The sequence below is a fragment of the Lutra lutra genome, chromosome 6 (assembly GCF_902655055.1).
Source record: "Lutra lutra chromosome 6, mLutLut1.2, whole genome shotgun sequence".
Lineage (NCBI taxonomy): Eukaryota > Metazoa > Chordata > Mammalia > Carnivora > Mustelidae > Lutra > Lutra lutra.
This window is the reverse complement of record NC_062283.1, coordinates 94,996,169-95,015,962: the sequence shown is the minus strand read 5'-3', so window position 1 is coordinate 95,015,962 and position 19,794 is coordinate 94,996,169. Positions and strand designations below refer to the sequence as shown.

The window sequence follows — 19,794 nt, the reverse complement described above, 5'->3', positions numbered from 1 at the left end:
TTCTTTTGAAGCAATATGAAACATTTTAAAATACTAGTCAACTTCTACAATAAATATCTATCATTAATTCACATGCACAGAATAAACTGTAAGTACTAACCTAGGACAACTGTTTCTCATTCTCACAAATTCTGAAACAACTATAAAGTGACTATTATGGTATTTTGAAAACCAAAGTATCAAATATTCTAGTTTGGAAGGGCCAAAATTCTACGCTGACCATCACTGCTCAAAAGCACTGATTTGTACGTGTCTGAGACGGGCAACACCTGCTGCTGGGTCATGGAAAAGGAATGCAAGGTCATTAAAATAAGTCCTTTAACCCTAAAACACCCCGTCTCCCAGCCTGGCCCCTAAGCTAGGGATGGGGGAAATGGGAAGCTTGGTAACTCTGGATTTAAGACAATAAGATTCCAAAGTACACAACTACCTCCCAAGATTTTGTTGACAGCTAAATCTTGGCATTTTATTTTGTTCCTTCCCCATCTTCTGGAATGTCCACAGCTTTTTAAGCAATTTCTAACCCAAGGCACAGGCAAGAAGAAGCATGAAGTCAGAATTAAAACACTAATTTAAGGTAATGGGGTTTCTATTTTGTATGGTTTTATAATATTTGTGAACCTCAAATACACTATTTTTTTTAAAGATTTTATTTATTTATTTGTCAGAGAGAGAGAGGGAGAGAGAGCAAGCACAGGCAGACAGAGTGGCAGGCAGAGGCAGAGGGAGAAGCAGGCTCCCTGCTGAGCAAGGAGCCCGATGTGGGACTCGATCCCAGGACGCTGGGATCATGACCTGAGCCGAAGGCAGCTGCTTAACCAACTGAGCCACCCAGGCGTCCCCAAATACACTCTGTAAAAAGCGTTTCTTCATTTAATAGGGAAGACCAGCAAGGACACTGCTACAACATTTATTATCTGAAACTAAGAAAAATTCTCAAATCTAAGGTTTAGAATGCACCTTTAGTAAAGTAAAATGCATTCAAAATGAGAAAGAAAAAAAAAACTTGTGAGATCATTATATCAATCATATGTTACCTAGAAAGAGTCAAATCAGCCATGTTGCAGATTACTCTTACTAGGTATTTACCATAGCATTTTTACTCTGAAATTCTTCCCAGAGTCATTTCAAAGCTCGGTTCTGCCTGTCCCTGAGTTCTGGCATATCCCCTTCCATAGTCCGGGTCAAACCACATCTGACTGGTCAGCAACTGAAGGAAGAGATGTGACTACACAGAGTCCTTCCATTTATGAGAAGCAGGCATTCAGATTGCATAGATCCAACCTTAGTAGAGAAATGCGACTGGGCAAGATGACGGTAGGCACCTACAAAGCAGTGACATTCCCATCCACTTAACTTGCTGTTTCCCACACAGGGCTCCTGTCATCAACGAGCTCTGTCCTTAGGGAAGGAGAAACACACAGGTCTAGCCTTAGTAAAAGCTGGCCTGAGTTGAGGGTTTGTGAAGGTGTAAACAGTAGAATCCACAGGAAATAATTAGCTCTGGGCATGGTGCTGAGCAACACTGAACACTGTTTGCAGAACAAGCTTATTCTTAAAAGCTGAGCTCAGAAGAGGAAGATGAGAATTCATAGCAAGTAAGTGACATTTCCGGAGAAAAGCAATTGTCCAATGCAGTCTTTGGGATCTAGTACATTGTCTTCTCACCAGACTGGGCTCACGAAGGAGGAGTTGGGGGGGGGCGCAGTGCAGGAGGGGCTTCGGGGCAAGAAAGGGGCAGAAGCTAGCAGAAGATTGTGAGTGCACTCTGTATTAGCAAAGACAAGCAGATCCTTTCCAGAAGTAGAACTCTGGCACCACGGTCGGGGGAGAGGAATTCGGGAGGGAAGAGATTGGAAGCAGGAGCCAGCTGTGAAGGACAGTGGGACTGCCAGGGCAAGGGACTCTCCTGGAGTCTGAACACAGCAGGAAGACGCTGCAGAAGTGTCCGAAGAAGCAGGAACAGCTATAACATAAGACAGAGTTTCGTGTGGGCGTCGGGGATGGTTTCACAATTCTATAGTTATACCACATCACAGAAGATCTTGCAGGAGTGGAGGAGGGGAAGAGAAACAATAAACAACACAAAATACCTATAACCCCCAAGTGCAAAGATATCATTCCTGGTGATGAGAGATATATAACCAGCCTCCAGAAGTTTATAATTTTAATCCCCACAACTCATAAGAAAATCAAGTAAAATCAATCCTGAAAAAATTAATGTTCATGTATTTTTAAATGTTTTGCTGCCTGGAAGAAGTGGGAGGATTTTCTGTGAAGCAGTTTTTAAAGTACCAATTAACATTTTAATTCTTAAGTACAGGAACTGAGGTCACTACTTTGGCATGGGATGGAGTAAAAAAGAACTTAAGAACGCATATGAGCATGATACCGAATAAGAATACAGAGGCCAACTTGCTACCTGTACAGAGAAACCCGCCGTGCAGACAAAGGAAATGTAGGCAGCTGAAAAAAACACGATTTGCCAACAAGTAACAGAAAACTACACTAAACTAAAATTGGCACACAAACAAATAACATGACCCTTTTATAAGTACCGTAGGATGGTAGGAAAAAAAGTAAGCACATAGCTATGAAATACTTTCGAATGCCATGCCAACGAAAGAAAAAGGCACCATCGTTCTCTTTGGTGTGGGATTCACCCTCCAAGCTCATGCGTTTGTGTACTATCTATTTAATTGTCCCTCATGGGCTCCAACATCATTTGTTTCCATTAGGGTGAAAAAAATGATTAAAATTAGTAACATTCATGAGCTTTTCTATTTCACCTGGAATATGTTAACCTCCAGTAAAGACCCTTTTTCCTTTCTAGTGATTCAACAATTGCATACATCACCCAGTGTGCATCAGTGCACTCCTTAATCCCATCACCTATTCACCCCATGACCCCACCCCTCTGGGAGCCATCAGTTGGCACCCTATAACTGGTTTGTCTCTCTCTTTTTCCCTTTGCTCATTTGTTTTTCCCCTAAATTCCACATGAGTGAAATCATATGGTATTTGTCTTTCTCTGACTAAGTTATTTTGCTTAGCATTATACTCCCTAGTTCCATCCATGTCATTGCAAATGGCAAGATTTCATTCCTTTTATGGCTGAGTAATACTCCACTGTGTGACAAGTGTTCTTTTTTTCTCCACATCCTCTCCAACACCTGTTGTTTCCTGTGTCGTTGAGTTTAGCCATTCTAACAGGTGTGAGGTGAGATCTCATTCTAGTTTTGATTTGCATTTCCCTGATGGCAAGTGATGTTGAGCATCTTTTCACATGTCTTTGGCCATCTGCTCATCTTCTTTGGAGAAATGTCTGTTCATGTCTTCTGCCCATTTCTAATGGGCTTATTCATTTTTTGGGTGTTGAGTTTTATAAGTTCTTTCTGTATTTTGTATACTAACCCTTCATCAGATATGTCATTGGCAAATACCTTTTCCCATTCCATGGGTTGTCTTTTCATTTTGTTGATTGTTTCCTTCACTGAGAAGCAGCTCTTTAATCCATTTAGAATTTACTTTCATGCATGGTGTAAGAAAGTGGTCCAGTTTTTCTCTTTTGCACATTGCTGTCCAGTTTTCCCAGCACCATTTGTTGAAGAGACGGGTCTTTTTCCCATTGGAGTCTTTCCTGCCTTCTCAAAGATTAATTGACCATATAATTGCGAGTTTATTTCTGGGTTTTCTACTCTGTGCCATTGATCTATGTGTCTATTTTTGTGCCAGTACCATACTGTTTTGATTACTACAGCTTTGTAATATAATTTGAAGTCCAGAATTGTGATGCCTCAGCTTTGCTTTTCTTTTTCAAGATTGCTTTGGCTATTCTGGATCTTTTGTGATTCCATACAAGTTTTAGAATTATTGGTTCTACTTAGGTGAAAACTGCTATTGGTATTTTGATAGGGACTACATTAAATGCATAGATTGCTTTGGGCAGTATAGACATTTTGATAATGCTTATTCTTCCAATCCATGAGCCTGGGATGTCTTTCCATTTTTTTGTGCCCTCTTGGGGCCCACTGTTAATATTAGCTGCCTTCAGGAAAGGAAATGGTATTGAGGGTGAAAGGGAATTCTAAATGTTCACTCCAATACTTCTCTATTACTCAATTTCTTCACAATGAGCACTCTTTATGTATTACTTATGCAATTAAAAGTACATTTTTAAAATAAGCAAGCCAATCATTGTTTTCCTAAGAAACATCATCATAAACTAGCACTGAATCAAAAAACCTACTGTGCCACATGCCTTAAAGACAAATAGAACTTAAATGGCTAAAAAACTGTAAATCAGGTCATCGAAAAGGGGGAAACAATGCTAACCTACAAATGAGTATTTATTTGTAAATAGTTTTGAGTGAAAAACTAAGGTTTCCTAAGTGAATTGTAAGTAGTTAAGTAACAAACAATGCCTTCAAAGCAAAGCAAATAAAGGAATAAAAGTTTTCTTCAGAATAAAAAAATACATATTTCAATAAACTTGCACAGTTAGGGAACACACATACTGTCAACAATCTTGCAGTTAAACACAAAAAATAAAGAAAGAAAAGCTAGACATTACAAATCTGCTACGGTGATAATAAAAAATCTAAATATCTGGGGTATTTATTATGGAATGAATTTGGCACACATACCAACGAGCCACTCTCAGTGCCTGGATCTGCTACATTAGTAACAACAACCCACTAAAGCCTAAGGCTGGATTACTATAACCACAGGACTCTCTTCTGTGTTTTCGAATTTTATTTATTCTCTTTAAATTCCATATTAAAATATTAGCACACATTTAGCTAACCCTAAAACACACTTCTGAAAGTCAAAAGAAGATTAACCTTTGGGTTAATCTTCACCTGCAAATTTCCCTAACTACATCTCAGAGTCAAATAGGAAAACAAAGACACGCTCTTTTGAAAAGATGAGAAATCTTTAATCCAGCATTGCTCAACCTTCACACTATTGACATTTAGGACCAGAAAATTCTTTGGTTGTGGGGGATGTCTTATGCATTAGCTGTAATCTTGGCCTCTACCCACTGGAAGCAAACACCACACCCCCTCCCATCCAGTTATGACAACCAAAAAAACTTCTCCAAACACTAACAAATGTCCTGGGGCAGGAACAAAATCATCCCCGGTTGAGAGCCACAGATAACACAATGCTTGGACCATAACCACAAATTTTACATTCATGAATAAGGGTAATTCTGGTTTTTAAAGTTGGTTAGAACTCCAGCTGAAAACATAGAAGGGGATGTGGATCCACTCACAAAGGTAAATGATTCAAAAACACTAAGCTGCATATAACACACCCCCTTCTAAATTAATGCTTTATTCTAAGATCTCAGTTTTGGATAGAACTGTAGTTTGCACTTAGAAAAACCAAATTTCTCCAGCTACCACCACACACACACACACACACACACACACACACACACACACACAGAAACCTCACCATCTTTATTCTCCTAGCCATTCATTGGAGCTATCCACTGGGGCAGAGAGCTTCCCTCCAAGGTCAGTGGTCACCACACTCCTCTCATCTTTCTGGATAGATATCCAGATCACCACACTGATTTGTATGGTCTACCCATCCCTCTTCTACCATAAGGTCCCTGGTTTTGATTTTTGAAACAGCATTTTCAGGAACTTTGTTTTCATTTTCAATCTTTTCACTTTTTTTTAATATCCTTTATAGAAATCCTCACATATATATGAAATACATATATTTTATAAATATATAAATAGTCTCCTATATATACTTTCTTAGAATCTAAATCCAAATATATATATGTATTTGCTTCCATGCTGTACATGGTTCTTTTTTTTACTTTTAAAAAGAAAACCCCAGAAAGATGCATCAGATTTGTGTACGTGAGAGTACACAAACAGAGTGTCCAGTTTTGCTTTATGACCTTATGAAGGAAAATCTGTGACCCTACATACACACACACACACGTGTATCCCAAACCAACAACGGGACTTTGTTTATATTGCAAATAGATATTATTTTTTCTTTAAAAAAAATATGTAAATGTTGGATATATATTATATATATATGTATATATACATACATATATATATAGATTTAAATATATATATAGATAGATAATATATATATTATATATACATATATATATACATATATATAGATATAGATTTAAATCTTCTATTACTAATTTCATTTCATTCATTGAAAAATATTTCTTGAGTGCCTTCTCTGTACCAGGCATGATACCAGAAGTCCATTGTGAGATACAACAGTGGGAAAACACCCCACAACACAAAAGACCAAAGTAAGGAGACCAGGAAGACAGAGAGGAGAGTATCATTGATTCATTCTTCATCCTGATCTTTTCTAGTAGAAAACCAGGTGATTTGGTGGAGAGCACTTCTCCATCTTCCTCACAGGTAAAATGTTAAAATCCTGTCTTATCTGAAATTGACTTTTATCACCTTCTCCTTATGTCCTAACATTTGTCCTTTCCTCTGGAACTTTATCACTGCTTCATCTGTGGACATTTTCAGATGTAGCAAAGGATCCTACTTCTGGTTTTCATGTCCTTCAAATTACCTGTTTTCCCAGTTTGATGTTCCTTATCAACGGTCTGGTTCAGATTTTTACCTCCAAATGTCTAAAGTCTACAAAAACCAGCATCAAGGACTCAGCTGTCTGCCACGACCTGGGCAATTTTACCATGCTAACAAAGTTGCCCTGTGACCTAATCACTAGTCTGAATATCATGCAGGCTCCTCAACCTGGAGATGTTACTTTAACCAGTTTTAAGGAATTTTCTCTTATCTTCAAGATCCAGTTCACCTCTGCAAAGAAGCCCTTTTGCAAAGCAAAAGCAAATGAGCGTGTTCTCCACCACATCAAAAGCAAGTTGGGAATCCCAACTTATATACATAATAAATCTAGGACATGAAAAAATGTAAAATATCCATATAACAGATACTAGAGTCTTACTTGATAAATTACTACTTTGTTCTCTAATAAATTTAAATGCCATTAGCCTTGGGATTTACCTCAAAAGCTCTGAGTTTGGAGGTAATTTCTTCAAGTAAATGCACATCTTTGGAAACCTTGACCTTTAGTTTGTTCCACTTTCCCTGAACATCGTCAAATTCCTGCTTATACATTTTTTCCACATCTGGAGAAACATTTTTCTCCAAAGCCTTTGTTTCTTCTGCAAGTTTATATAATGTAGGTTTTTGATTCTCAAGGATTTCATCAAGGGCCTGGAAAAAATGTTTAAAAGATTAAAAATATGCACAATAATTTGTCTGTACAGATGTAGTAATATGGGCTATAAACAGCCTAAGGTCACTTTTTATAACGTATACAATTAAAAAAGAACTGTACACAAGTCATGAAAAAAAAAATAAGCATAACTTTAAAAAGTTAAAGCTTTCCCTTCATGAATTGTGTGTGGGCCAGAAATAATATATTCTCCACACTAAAATCCAGTAAAACAATACACTCAGTGAGGACCAAGTGTGCAGTGCTCAATGGTTGATCTGTTTTATCTGATGAAATAATACAGAGTCATGTGTCCTAAATAACTAGAGAAGCATTTTTATTCAACGCAGAAAAAAGAACACATCAATTCAGTTATATTCATTTTACTAAAGATATTTGAACAGATTATGAGCAGGCTGAAAGTTCTAGACTAAGCACAATAGAAAGAGAAAATATGCTTTTATTCTATTAGTAATATTCAATAAGTATCTCTTCTTTTAGCTAAGGTACTACATTTTAGTAACTAACCTTCAAATTATAAGGAACTTTTGACCAATTCTGACTGGAAAATGACTAATATTTTTTTAAATAGCTGAAAAAATATTTCAAAATAAGTGATAAGAGGTATTAAAAATGACCCTACACTTCTAAGACCTAAAATATGTGTTACCTTTTTTTCCTGCAGGGCCTTCTCCACCTTTGTAAGATCATTCAAGGCATTCAAAGATGTCTGGGCCTTACTTTCAGAATCATTCAGTGTATCTTTCAGTGTTTTCAATGTTTCCAAATATGCATGTCCAGGTTGGCTCTTCAGTTCTGTTTATTTAAAAATACTTACTTTTAGAAAATAGTGTTAGGAACCGAATATTATTATATACATGCTGTTAATCTTCTCTATATAAGTGAATCCTAATACCTAATAAGTTAAACTCCATAATTAAAATTTAAAAGGGTCTCTGTTAGCTGCTAAGATAAATCATCCCATTGGCATTTCAGAGAGTCAGTGACTTCATTCCTGCGGATGTTCATGTTTGAAATATTAACTAACTCACTATCATTTTTTCTTCATTTGGTCATGATGAAATGTCTCTCTAAAGATGGTACTACAATGTTTCTTTTGTCTCATCTAATCTCCTTTCCCCCAGTAACTACACAAAGAATAAAAGAACATCAAGATCCCCTCCACCCATCTTCCTCTGAGCTTGAACAGATAGACAAACCGCCATCTACAGAGCGCTGGGTGTTAAACAGAATGCCACAGCCGGGCTACCACAGGTCCTCGGAGAGGTCCTGACTGCAAAAGCCAGCTGGAATGATTTCTATTTCAGTCACCAAGGTAAAAATCACGGACAAGCAACACTTGTGTGGAAAGGAAGTAAATTCATGTGGGGTACAAAGATGTGAAACCAACTAGCAGCAGAAGTTAAGAAGCTTGCAGCATTAGTCACAACCGACAAAGGGCCGTGACAAAGGAATGGAAAAGTAAAATGCTGTATAATACATACAATAGAATATTAGTCAGCCTTAAAAAGGAAGAAAATTCTGACACAGGCTACCCACACAGATGAACTTCGAGGATGTAATACTAAGTGAAATACGCCTGGCACAAAAAACAAATGCTACATGATTCTATTTGTATGAGGTATCTAGAACCATCAAATGCAGACAGAGAGTAGAACGGTGGTTGCCAAGGGCTGGAGGGAGGAGGAAATGAAGAGCTGTTGTTTAAGGGGTTGAGAGTTTTAGCTTCACAAGATGAAAAAGTTCTGAAGAATGGTTGCACAACAGTGTGAATACATTTAATGCTACTGAGCGCTATATCTTCAAATGGTTAAAATATGGGGCACATGGCTGGCTCAGGGGGAGGAGCACGTGACTGTTGATCTCAGGGTCGTGAATTTGAGCCTCACACGGGGTGTAGAGATCACTTGAATAAATAAAACTTTAAAAAATACATAAATAAAGTGGCTAAAATGATAAATTTTATGTCATATATATTTTAGCACAATTAAAGACAAAAAATATAGATTTAGAACTTTCTTTTAGTTTCAGGTCAGGAACTGTGTTGTATTATGTAACGTTAAATAGATGGGTCAGTGTACTGCTTTTTCAATTTACTGTTATGAAACATGCCTTTATTTTTGACAAGGATCTATACGAAGGCATGTTTTATAAGAGTAAATTTAAAAAGCAATACTCTGAAACATTTATTTTACACTCTAGGTTAACTGAATTCAGTGAACAAAAAAGCATAGTGTCCAAATGCCTTTCCAGAAGAAAGACAACATGACATATTTGCTTGCCACGGACACATACAGATTCCTACAAGTCATTACAAAATCTACATTTGCTACAAGGAAGGACATGGTTCAACACACAGCTTTTAAACACGCATGACCCATAACATTACATAGTACAACACAATTCCCGACTTACACAATAGCTAAGGGGAAAAAATAGGACAGATGAGAAACGAGCTCTCAAAGCATTTAACAGGTAACTTGCCAAAATCAGGTTTATTCCAAAAGTAAAAACTCTTTAAAATTTTTCAGACTCTGAGGGGCCTCTGGGTGGCCCAGTGAGTTAGGCACCCACTCACGCTTGTGAGATCGAGACCCCGTTGAGTCTAGCATGGAACCTGCTTAAGATTCTCTCTCTCTCTGTCTCCCTCGGCCCCTCTCCCCCCAATAAACAAACAAACAGATAAATAAATAATTTCAGACTTTGAGAGAGAAACATGACTTCTTTTCGAAGAGGAGATAGTATTGCTAAAACCATTTTGAGCAAACAGAAATAAGCGATCATTCTTTTTAGTCTTACTAGTAAGGGTGTTAGCTGGCCTCCTTCAGTAAGTGGGGGGCTCGGCACCCTTCAAAAAAACTCCTTAAAAGTCATTATCTCCTAGAAACATGATTTTAGAGCAGGTGAAAGCTGTCTGCACTTTTCCAAACAAGTGTGAATCCAGGAACTACTCTGAATATATTTTCAGACCCTGAACAATAGCAGGTAGAGAGGAAAACAGAATGTGGCTGGGGCAGAATGAGGGAGCGTGTTCTTTGCCCACATGTGGCAAGTGATTTTTACGTTACAGCAAACTGAAAGAGAAGACAACAGAGCCTTCAACTAAGAAAACCAAGAGGATGGGTTTACCCTTCTCCAGCTGTTGCTGACCACGCTCTAACTCCCGTCGCACAGCTTGGTAGCGGCCCAGAAGGCTCTCGAAGGCCTCCTGGACAAAATCCGGAGCAGAAGGACGAGACTTCAGGGCTGAGCAACTGGCACGCGCCATTTCAATTCTGGGGTGGAGGGCCAGCAGATCTATCAGTTCCCGCTACGGAAGAGAAAACAGGGTCACGGAACTGACTGAAGATGAATTCACCTAAATTTTACAATACAAGTGGCATCTTCTTCAAGTACAGGACTGGGCATAGAAGGCTTTCATGCTCTGGATGGTTCTCTCTTTACCTGACAGGGGTCCTTCAAACTCAGCATGGGTTGCTGGGAGGAAGTTTGTTTTAGCCACTCCTCTTTTGCCTTTATGGTCTTTTCGAGCTCATCAAGCTGCTTAAAGTAAGTATTTATATCTTCTTGTAGCTGAATCTTTCTTGCTAGATCTTCTAAACGCTGAGACACATCCTTCCATTCTGAGAACACCTTCTCCAGCACAGTTTTTATTTCTTCTGTAGGAATACCCTCTACACAGACATAAAAAAATAAGCAGACACTTCATATGTTATTATAAAACTGGTTTTGAATTTGTTATAAACATTCTAACCTATTCAAAATAATGAGGCCATGTCACATATAATGATCACTCCCTTAAGTCCCTTGTAACACAACAACAAAATTATAATGATGCCGGTAAGAGTAACTATGTTTCATTCCCTGACCAAAGTGGGGAAGGGGGAGCTTGAAACGGCTGTTCGGGAGAACATGCTATCCCCAGAGCCGCATTAGTGGAGCTGCAGCCATGGACTTTTATAAAGAATATGTGTATCCTACCCCTCCACCAGCTTCTAGATGGGACCAGAGAAATTCAGTGAATGCTGTGGACCTGTCCAAAGGTCTGACGTGAGAAGGTAAACCTTCTATCATCACAGGAAAGACAGCTGGCTGAACAATGGAGGAAGTAGCTCCAAAGAGACTTTGGTGACCCAACCACAGCATCCTAGCAATTGCAGAATGAATGGCAAGAACTAGCATAGGGGGGCAACCTGGTGAGTGCAGAAGCATCAGGCCAGCAGCCAGCCCCAAGAGGCATCCGCAAACCTCCTGGGCATGCCACACATGGACCAGCAAATACCAAAATATCAATGCAGGGGTAAGATGATCTACCACATTCTGATGTTCTGAAACACATCAGGAAAAAAAAAAAAAGGCATTTTGCTTATTACCGAAGTCCTATAATTTTGTCTCATATATTTGAGAGGTAAAGAATGTAGAAATAATCGTGATAGGTAATAATAAGTTGTATCGCAGTCCTTCCCTGAGTATAAAATACATCAAATCATTGCAAATTACTCTGAAAAAGTATGGGACATCTACAAAGGCATCTTTATCCCCTTAGGAGAGCAGGCATGTCGAAAGAATGGGCTTAACAACTTTCTTATTTGAGTAGGAGGGAGAAAAACAACAGTGCTTTGTAAACATATACAATCGAAATCCAGGGTAATGAGAGCTCTGAGGAGTAAAGCGGCTGTAAAACAAAAGGTCCTTGGGATCCACAGACGATGCAATCTTAAAAATACTACAGCACACTGCATCCACTGAAAATGAGAAATGCAAACATGATATGATGTAATTTGAATATATCACCCACCTCATGTGCTGAAGTTCACTGGCCAGCATCACACACAGGTTATTAGCATATGAGACGCAGGCAAATCACCCACAACACAGCCCAAGTTCATGTATCTCTACTAATAGGGTCATAAATGAAACAAATCACCATTTTCCTGACAAACCATCTGAGCAATGGGGATCTAGCTTTGCATCTGTCACATTATTTCGATTCTAGGGGGCAAAGGAATAACATCAGCTGCTTCACTTGCATGTCGGGGCAATTTATGCTAACCAAGAGAGAAGATAAAGCTGATAAAATTATGAGATGGAAAATTATCACTACTCATCTAGAAAACAGGTAAAAAGTAGTTATTCACTATAATATGTTATAATTCATTCATTTTGCCTCTTCAAACCAATTATCAAAATTTAAATCTCCCTTCCTCTAAGCTTGAGATATTGTAAGTTAGACAGATATCAAGTAATAATTAAAGCATAATTTGCATATCAGGCAAGGAAAACTACGCTCTTTTAAAATAATTCTTTTATTTAAGATCTTATTTACTTAATTGTCATAAAGGAAGAGTGCTCACCCACAAGCAGGGGGATTGGCAGGCAGAGGGGAGGCAGGCTCTCCAATGAGCAAGGAGCCCAGCACCGGACTCATCCCAGGACCCCAGGATCACGACCCGAGTCAAAGGCAAATGCATAACGGACTGAACCACCCAGGTGCCCCTCAATTAATTGTTTTGCTCCCAGAAATCCTGAGTTATAAATTTTCTATTTCGATAAAACATCCAACTCTTAAATGACTAATCAAAAGCCCAAATCAATAGACCATCACCTTATTAATTATCTAAAAGGAATAAAACGTAACATATTCCTGCCACTTACTTTCACTTGACTTTGCACTTTTCAATCTATTACTGCTGGAATCAAAGGAAATTTACAAGACATAGGACCACCATCGAATTCCATAGGCTAGTCATAATAAACATCATTTCATAAAGCCATCTTATCCAAGTTTCCAGCTACTCTGTCTTATTAGTTCACAATCTCTAGGAAAAAGATAGGCTGAACCAAGAAAACCAAATAGCCACGAAAGTTGAATGAAACAGATAATTTCATTGATTAAAACCTTTTTATGCTTCACAGGATACCACAAAACATAATTCAAATGCAGTAGGCAGAAAAGTCCCATCAAATTTCTCTGTGGCAGGGCTTTTGATGGAACTAGTTTGAGGAAATCGATAATATGATTATTGGAACATCTGTTTTACCAAGGTCTTGTTTTCTAAAGGACTGAACCATTTATCTACAGCCTTACCTAGGCAGACTCTTGCCAAATTACACTCTGTAAAAGAACTTCCTCTATCTTAATTATCTGTGTTTCAGGGTTTATATCAAATTTCTTAGGGGAAATGGCAGAGGGTATGGTGCAGAGCAGCAAGAACCACCCAACTATGCTTTCATTTCTGTTCAACATTTCTAGTTTATAAGAGCAGTAGGATTAACAGCACTAAAACCACACAGAGAAAAGTGATATACAATACTATAAAATTAGAACAATGGATAAAATGGGAAGACAGTGGGGAAGATTTTTTAAAGTCACTTTTATTCTCTAATGTGACACAGACCCTCCTCAAAAAGCAAGAAATTAAACCCAGAACATAAACACCCTATTCAAATCAACCACCCCCACTGCCCAGGTCCCCATCCCACCCTAAATGTGTCATTTAAAATAAATAAAATTAGGGGGCATCTGGGTGGTTCAGTGGGTTAAGCAGCGAGCTCTTGATTTCAGCTTGAGTCATGGTCTCAGGGTCCTGGGATCAAGCCCCCATGTCAGGCTGCATACTCAGCAAGGAGTCTGCTTCAGAATTATCTCTCTCCCTCTCCCTCTGCCCTTCCATCCCACTTCTCTCTCTCTAAATAAATAAATCTTTAAAAAATAAATAAATAAAATTGGGATCCTGTAATGAATGCATTTCCTCTACCAATGCTCCAAAAAAACATGGTAATACAAAATATAAAGGATTTCCCATAAAATTAAACAGGTCTACATTATGTCACAAAATTCATTCCGTTACACAGCCATGAATGCCATATTCCCCGATATTGCACTTGGCATTTCACAAGTATCATTTTTTTTTAAAAGATTTTATTTATTTATTTGACAGAGCGAGATCACAAGTAGGCAGAGAGGCAGGTAGAGAGAGAGGAGGAGGCAGGCTCCCTGCCAAGCAGAGAGCCCGATGCGGGACTCGATCCCAGGACCCTGAGATCATGACCTGAGCTGAAGGCAGAGGCTTAACCCACTGAGCCACCCAGGCGCCCCCACAAGTATCATTTTCACATGAACTCAGCTTCCCAAGTATGAATTTTTGCAGATGCCTATTCATAGTAAGAATGCATGCAACAACAGCTGTACTCTGCTAGTGAATGCCTCACTTCCTGGGTGAGGAAGCGAAGACACAAATGGATTACATGACTCGCCCAGGGACACAAAACTAGAAGAGGGTAGGAGACCCTGAGCTCTCCCATCTCCCATTCTCACTGTAACACACCGCCTCTCACCAACTTCTCCCCCAGGTAGCCTTTCCCCACCAGCCTTAGCACCCAAATCCTGCCACGCCACCTAAAAGCTGATGCAGAAATGAGGGCAAATTCAATACCGAGACTCTTGAAAGTACCCATGAATGGACTGTGAAACGATTCATAAAGGTACTGTGAAAGTACATTCACACCAGACAAAGGCTGGTTCCCCAACTGCAATGTTGATGTACAAGTAAGAATCTACAATTGTAACTGACATAAATTCAACACACAATTTACTGTAATTCTCAAAAGAATCGGCATCTCCAGGGAAATTATGGTCTCTCTGTATCTCTAGATCTCTTTATTTTTTTTTTTAAGGATTTCATCTATTTATTTGACAGACAGAGATCACAAGTAGGCAGAGAGGCAGGCAGAGAAAGAGAGGAGGAAGCAGGCCCCCTGCTGAGCAGAGAGCCCAATGCAGGGCTCGATCCCAGGACCCTGAGATCATGACCTGAGCTGAAAGCAGAGGCTTTAACCCACTGAGCCACCGAGGCAACCCTCTCTAGATCTCTTTAAAGAAATTTTTGAAAGAGTAATTTCCAAGTAGGGTACTCACACCCAGGGTAACTAAGACACTGAGCCAGGAGGATGTTTGAATTAAAATACCCATAAATACCCCCTCTGTTTATATTTTTAAAAAAGAAATAAATTGAGCTGTACTAACATCTATGGATGGATAGTGGTATATCTGAATAATTTCCAAATAAATGGACATATATGGACACACCCTTATTTTTGTGTAAAAATGTATGTGTGTGCCATAGTTTGTGTGTGTGTGTGTGTGTGTGTGTGTGTGTGTGTATGTATGCATAATTTATTTACAAATTTTTTAAAAGCAGAGGTAAAAATAATCGAAAGTTTTTAAAAATGTGATTTTAGGGAGAGGATGACTGAACCATAAGGGATACCAGGGAACTTTCTGGAGAGATGGAATTTTTCTATATACTGTTATGTGGGTATGGGCTTGTCAAAACAGCACAATTAAGTTCCATGTATTTCAATTTAAATTTTACTTTCTCTTTTTAAAAAGATTTAATTATTCATTTTAGAGAGGGGAGGCACATGAGTGGCGGGGACAGGGGGCAGGAGGAGAGGGACAAGCAGACTCCTTGTTGAGCTAGGAGCCCAATGCGGGGCTCAATCCTGAGGTTATGACCTGAGCTGAAATCAAGAGTCAGACATTTAAATAACTGAGCCACCCAGGTTCCCTATAAATTTTGCTGTTTAAAAAACTATAAACAATAATAATAATAACAACAAGGGGGTGAGGAATACGTAGAGGTATAGATAATTCAAGAATGGCAGAATATCATTAATTACTGAAGCTGGGTAATTGCTACAAGGAGTTTCATTACACTATTCTGTTTGTGTTGTACATTATTTATATTTTCCAGAACAAAAAGTTAAAAAATAGAAAGACTGAAAATCACTCACTAAAGATTCTTGTCAAACTAATATTCCTAATTCTACCTTGGGTATCTGTGGCTTATGTCAAAGAATATTGCAGAAGACCTCCAAAGCACTTACCATCACTGGAGTAAGGCATAGGACTCACAAAAAAGGTCTTTCAGAGCTAGACCAAAGAAAGTATCATATGCAAAACTGACAGCAAAAATATTCATCTTTCCATTCCCCTGAGTCACTGAGGGCTAATGGCAAAGGAAAAAAAGTCCTTAAATACAGGTAAAAATTTCAAATACAAGTAACACCTTATCAAATTCAAGTATAAAAAGATACCTGGAGTAAATTAACATATTAATTTGGAAGTGATCAAAAGTCTAATAACCTTAATGAATTTACCTTAATGTAACTTCATTTCCCAAATATCACAAAAGTAAAATTTTCCGTTGCCACCCCTCTTCAAAACAAATTCCCAATCTATAACCCTAAAGAAGGAAATTTTAAAATCTTCCACAGCAATCTTCAACTGCTCTGCTAAGCTATCAGAGTTTTAGGTTGTCTAACTCTCTATAAAAGCACAACAACTTCTCTTTTATCTGTTTTATAGAACAGCTTCAGCGCATAGGATTTAATTTGAAAAAAGATTCTGTTACCTAAAACAATTTCGAAAACCACTTTTTTTAGGGGGAAAAAAAGGAAGAAAGGTTATGGTGCAAAATAAATATATAATTTGTCAAACTGTAATTATTCAATGCTATCATCTAAAACACATTTAAAAAAAATAATCAAGGGTCTCACCTTTCCCCATTTGCTCCAAAAGGATTTGTCCTGTTTGGTTTAATTCATCCAGTCTGGGGCTTCTTTCTGTCTGTTCTTTTTCCAATCCCTGGAAATAAAATTCCAATGTAAGAATACCACAAACTTTCTTCTCAATGAATGAAATTTGTTCACATTATTGTAAGTTTCAGGGTTTGTGTCCCTCCCACATTCTCTTTCGGTATTATAGTCAAAGTTGACATAGGAGAAATACTGCAAGACAAAACTATGCAATTCCAAGCTACCCTACAGAATTCCAAAGCTGATTAAATTTCAAAAGGCTAATTTAAACAAATTACATAAAACTTTGATTACTTAAAAAAAAAACTTTGATTACTTTTAAAAAGAAAAAAATTGTACAATTGTGAGTTCCTATCAAGAGGAAACAACTAATTAAAAAAGGAGGAAATGATTAAAATTAGTGTTTTCGATCCAGGATATCTATTTGTATACATAACCTCAGTGTTTATGCCACACAATAAAAATAACTGTTCAAGTAAAATGAGCTGAATATTCTATGACAGAGACCACTGGGCAAAAATTAATTAACAAGAAAAATAGAAACATTTGAGTCTCGATATTATTTGTTGGTATTATACTAAGTTTAGGATCTAATGTAAACTTCAACCACAAGCATAGTTCATACATAATTTTAAACTATGATAATATGCTTTGGGACCCAAACTAAAGCATTTTGTTCCTCAAGTTTGAAGAGTGGCTCTTAATTTTAATATTTATGTCTCTATGGTTTGATAGTCTCAATGTCCTTAATATCTCAAAGACAAGAAAGACAAAAGCTTTCCAGAACTAGTGAAAAGGGTTGAACAAAATCATGAAGACATATACACACGTGTACACATAAACAGTCAGTATTTGAAATTTCTCCCACTTCTCAATTCACGACTGATCAAATTAACTACGCAAACAGCGCCCATAAGAGCACAATCAAAACTTCTAAGACAACCATATCATTTCAACCAGACAACCCAGAGAAGAATCCCACTTCTAACTTACGTACATATAAGCACTATCTAATAAACTGTCCTACTTTGATCTGTATAACTTTAAGGTGACTATTTTATAGTCAAAGATGAAGATATAACAAGAGATTCAAAGAAACACCACTTGTTTTGTTAAACTAAGTATCAATGCAAAAAGTCACCAAACTAGAGAAGAATTATTGCCTGTTCTATGCAAACTGATTTGTGGTGATGACAGACTGAATGCGGGGATTCTCCACCTGGGTGTGGCATCAGTTGGAACAAGGTAGTCCTTTACTAACACACAATTAAGCTGCTCTTTCCCCAATTTGCAAGAAAAATTAGAGATTAAAGTGATGGTTAACTTTTCTTCATTTTACATTTTTCCAACCCTCTCGGCATCCATCACTAGTTGTCGAAAACAACAAAATAAGTGAACTTATAAATATTAAAGGAAAACATGGGAACTTCCAATCATGCCTCACACTAAAAAACACAGTCCTTATTCTTATCCCTTCAAATATTATAGTAAAAAAAAATCTAGGAGTAAAACTGTTTCTACGTCACAGGATGGAATTTAACTTATTAATATTTTCTGGAACTTGTTCCATAAAGATCACTGTAATTTCCACATTCTCTGCCTTTGAGAATCCGGCTGTTAAATGCTCATTAATCTCATTGATTGGTTTTTCAGCACTGTGAGAAGCCTACGAAATGATGCAACACAGCTCTTCCCCATACAGAGGGCTCAGATAATGGTGCTTCTAGGCTAACAGCCTCCCACATCCCCCTTTCCACAGCCATCATTCCCTCCTTCCATCAGCCAAGAACTTTGCTGAGTGCTGAAAATAGAGGGTTCAATGGGAAATTATCCTCACTTCTTCTAAGCACTCCCAGGCAGGCATAGAAACAAATAATGACATAAATGTAATAAGGGCTTTCACAGAGGTGTGGTCAAAGCAACATGGAAGTCCAAAGATGAACCACTTAAATCTTCCTAATGAGGCTAAAAGAGGCTTACTGGCTGGAGTGGAGGGCTTTTCAGCCACACAGCACAAAGGCTTAATAAGGGCCATTCTTAGCATGGAAAACAGCACGTGTGGTGAAGGCAGGGAAGTGAGCAAAGAGCAGGATTCGGGAGGGCTGAAGCTCCGGGCGCACCTCAGGGCCATGTGGATTTCATCCCCGTCGCAGTGGGAAGCCATTAGTTAGCTGCCACCATGGAAGCCACCTGATCAGATTATTTTAGAAGCATCACTGGCCACAGAAGCCAAGGGCTGTGAGAGTATAAGAAGAAAGGAAGGGTGAACAGTGGCAAATGCTGTAGAGGCAGCAAGTCGGAGGAGCAAACAAATCTATCCTTTAGATCTGGAAACCAACGGGCAACGGAGACCTCTAAATAAAAGCACTGACAATGCAAGGAAAGGACAGGAGTCGGTCCGAACTTCTCACCCACACATAAGTCGACCGGGGTCTGACTCCAAACCACCTCTCCAACCTGAACTCTCTACTATCTTACACACACAACTGGCACTAAACAGAACAACAACAAAAACTAGCACAATCCAGGTGTCCACTTCCATGCCTCTGCTCAGGGCACCCCTGCCGGCTGGGCCTTCCCACCCAGCTCCAAGCAAGGGCCTTCTGGTCCCAGTGTGGGGCTACCTCACCCTCTGGACTTCCCCAGTGAACACAGAGACCACCACAGTCCTGGGCTCCTCTCAGCCCCCATGGGAACACCACTTTCTGGCTCACATCCCTGATATTTACACACATCTCGTTTTGGAAATGTTCTCCAAACTCTTCACAAACTTGGTCACCGACGTAGACAGGACTACATACACACTTGCTCTAGGTGTCCAAGTATTTTGTGAAAGGATGCACCCACACCTAATGAACACCAAAGACTTAAGTCACTACAATCTCTTGTCACAATTTACAGTAACACGCATGAGGTACAAAG

At 38.6% G+C, this 19,794-nt stretch overlaps 1 protein-coding gene across 5 annotated transcripts in view; it reads right to left on the bottom strand.

Annotated features, from left to right (window-relative positions):
• Nucleotides 1–19,794, bottom strand: part of UTRN (utrophin) — a 513,165-nt gene that overhangs the window by 338,657 nt on the left and 154,714 nt on the right. For all 5 annotated transcript variants that reach the window (XM_047733710.1, XM_047733711.1, XM_047733712.1 and 2 more), the window contains 5 exons: nt 16,834–16,921; nt 10,717–10,946; nt 10,402–10,582; nt 7,922–8,067; nt 7,038–7,250 (listed from right to left, as the gene is read on the bottom strand). In XM_047733710.1, coding sequence (XP_047589666.1) covers nt 7,038–7,250; nt 7,922–8,067; nt 10,402–10,582; nt 10,717–10,946; nt 16,834–16,921 — 858 coding nt within the window. The remainder of the gene's footprint in view (nt 1–7,037; nt 7,251–7,921; nt 8,068–10,401; nt 10,583–10,716; nt 10,947–16,833; nt 16,922–19,794) is intronic.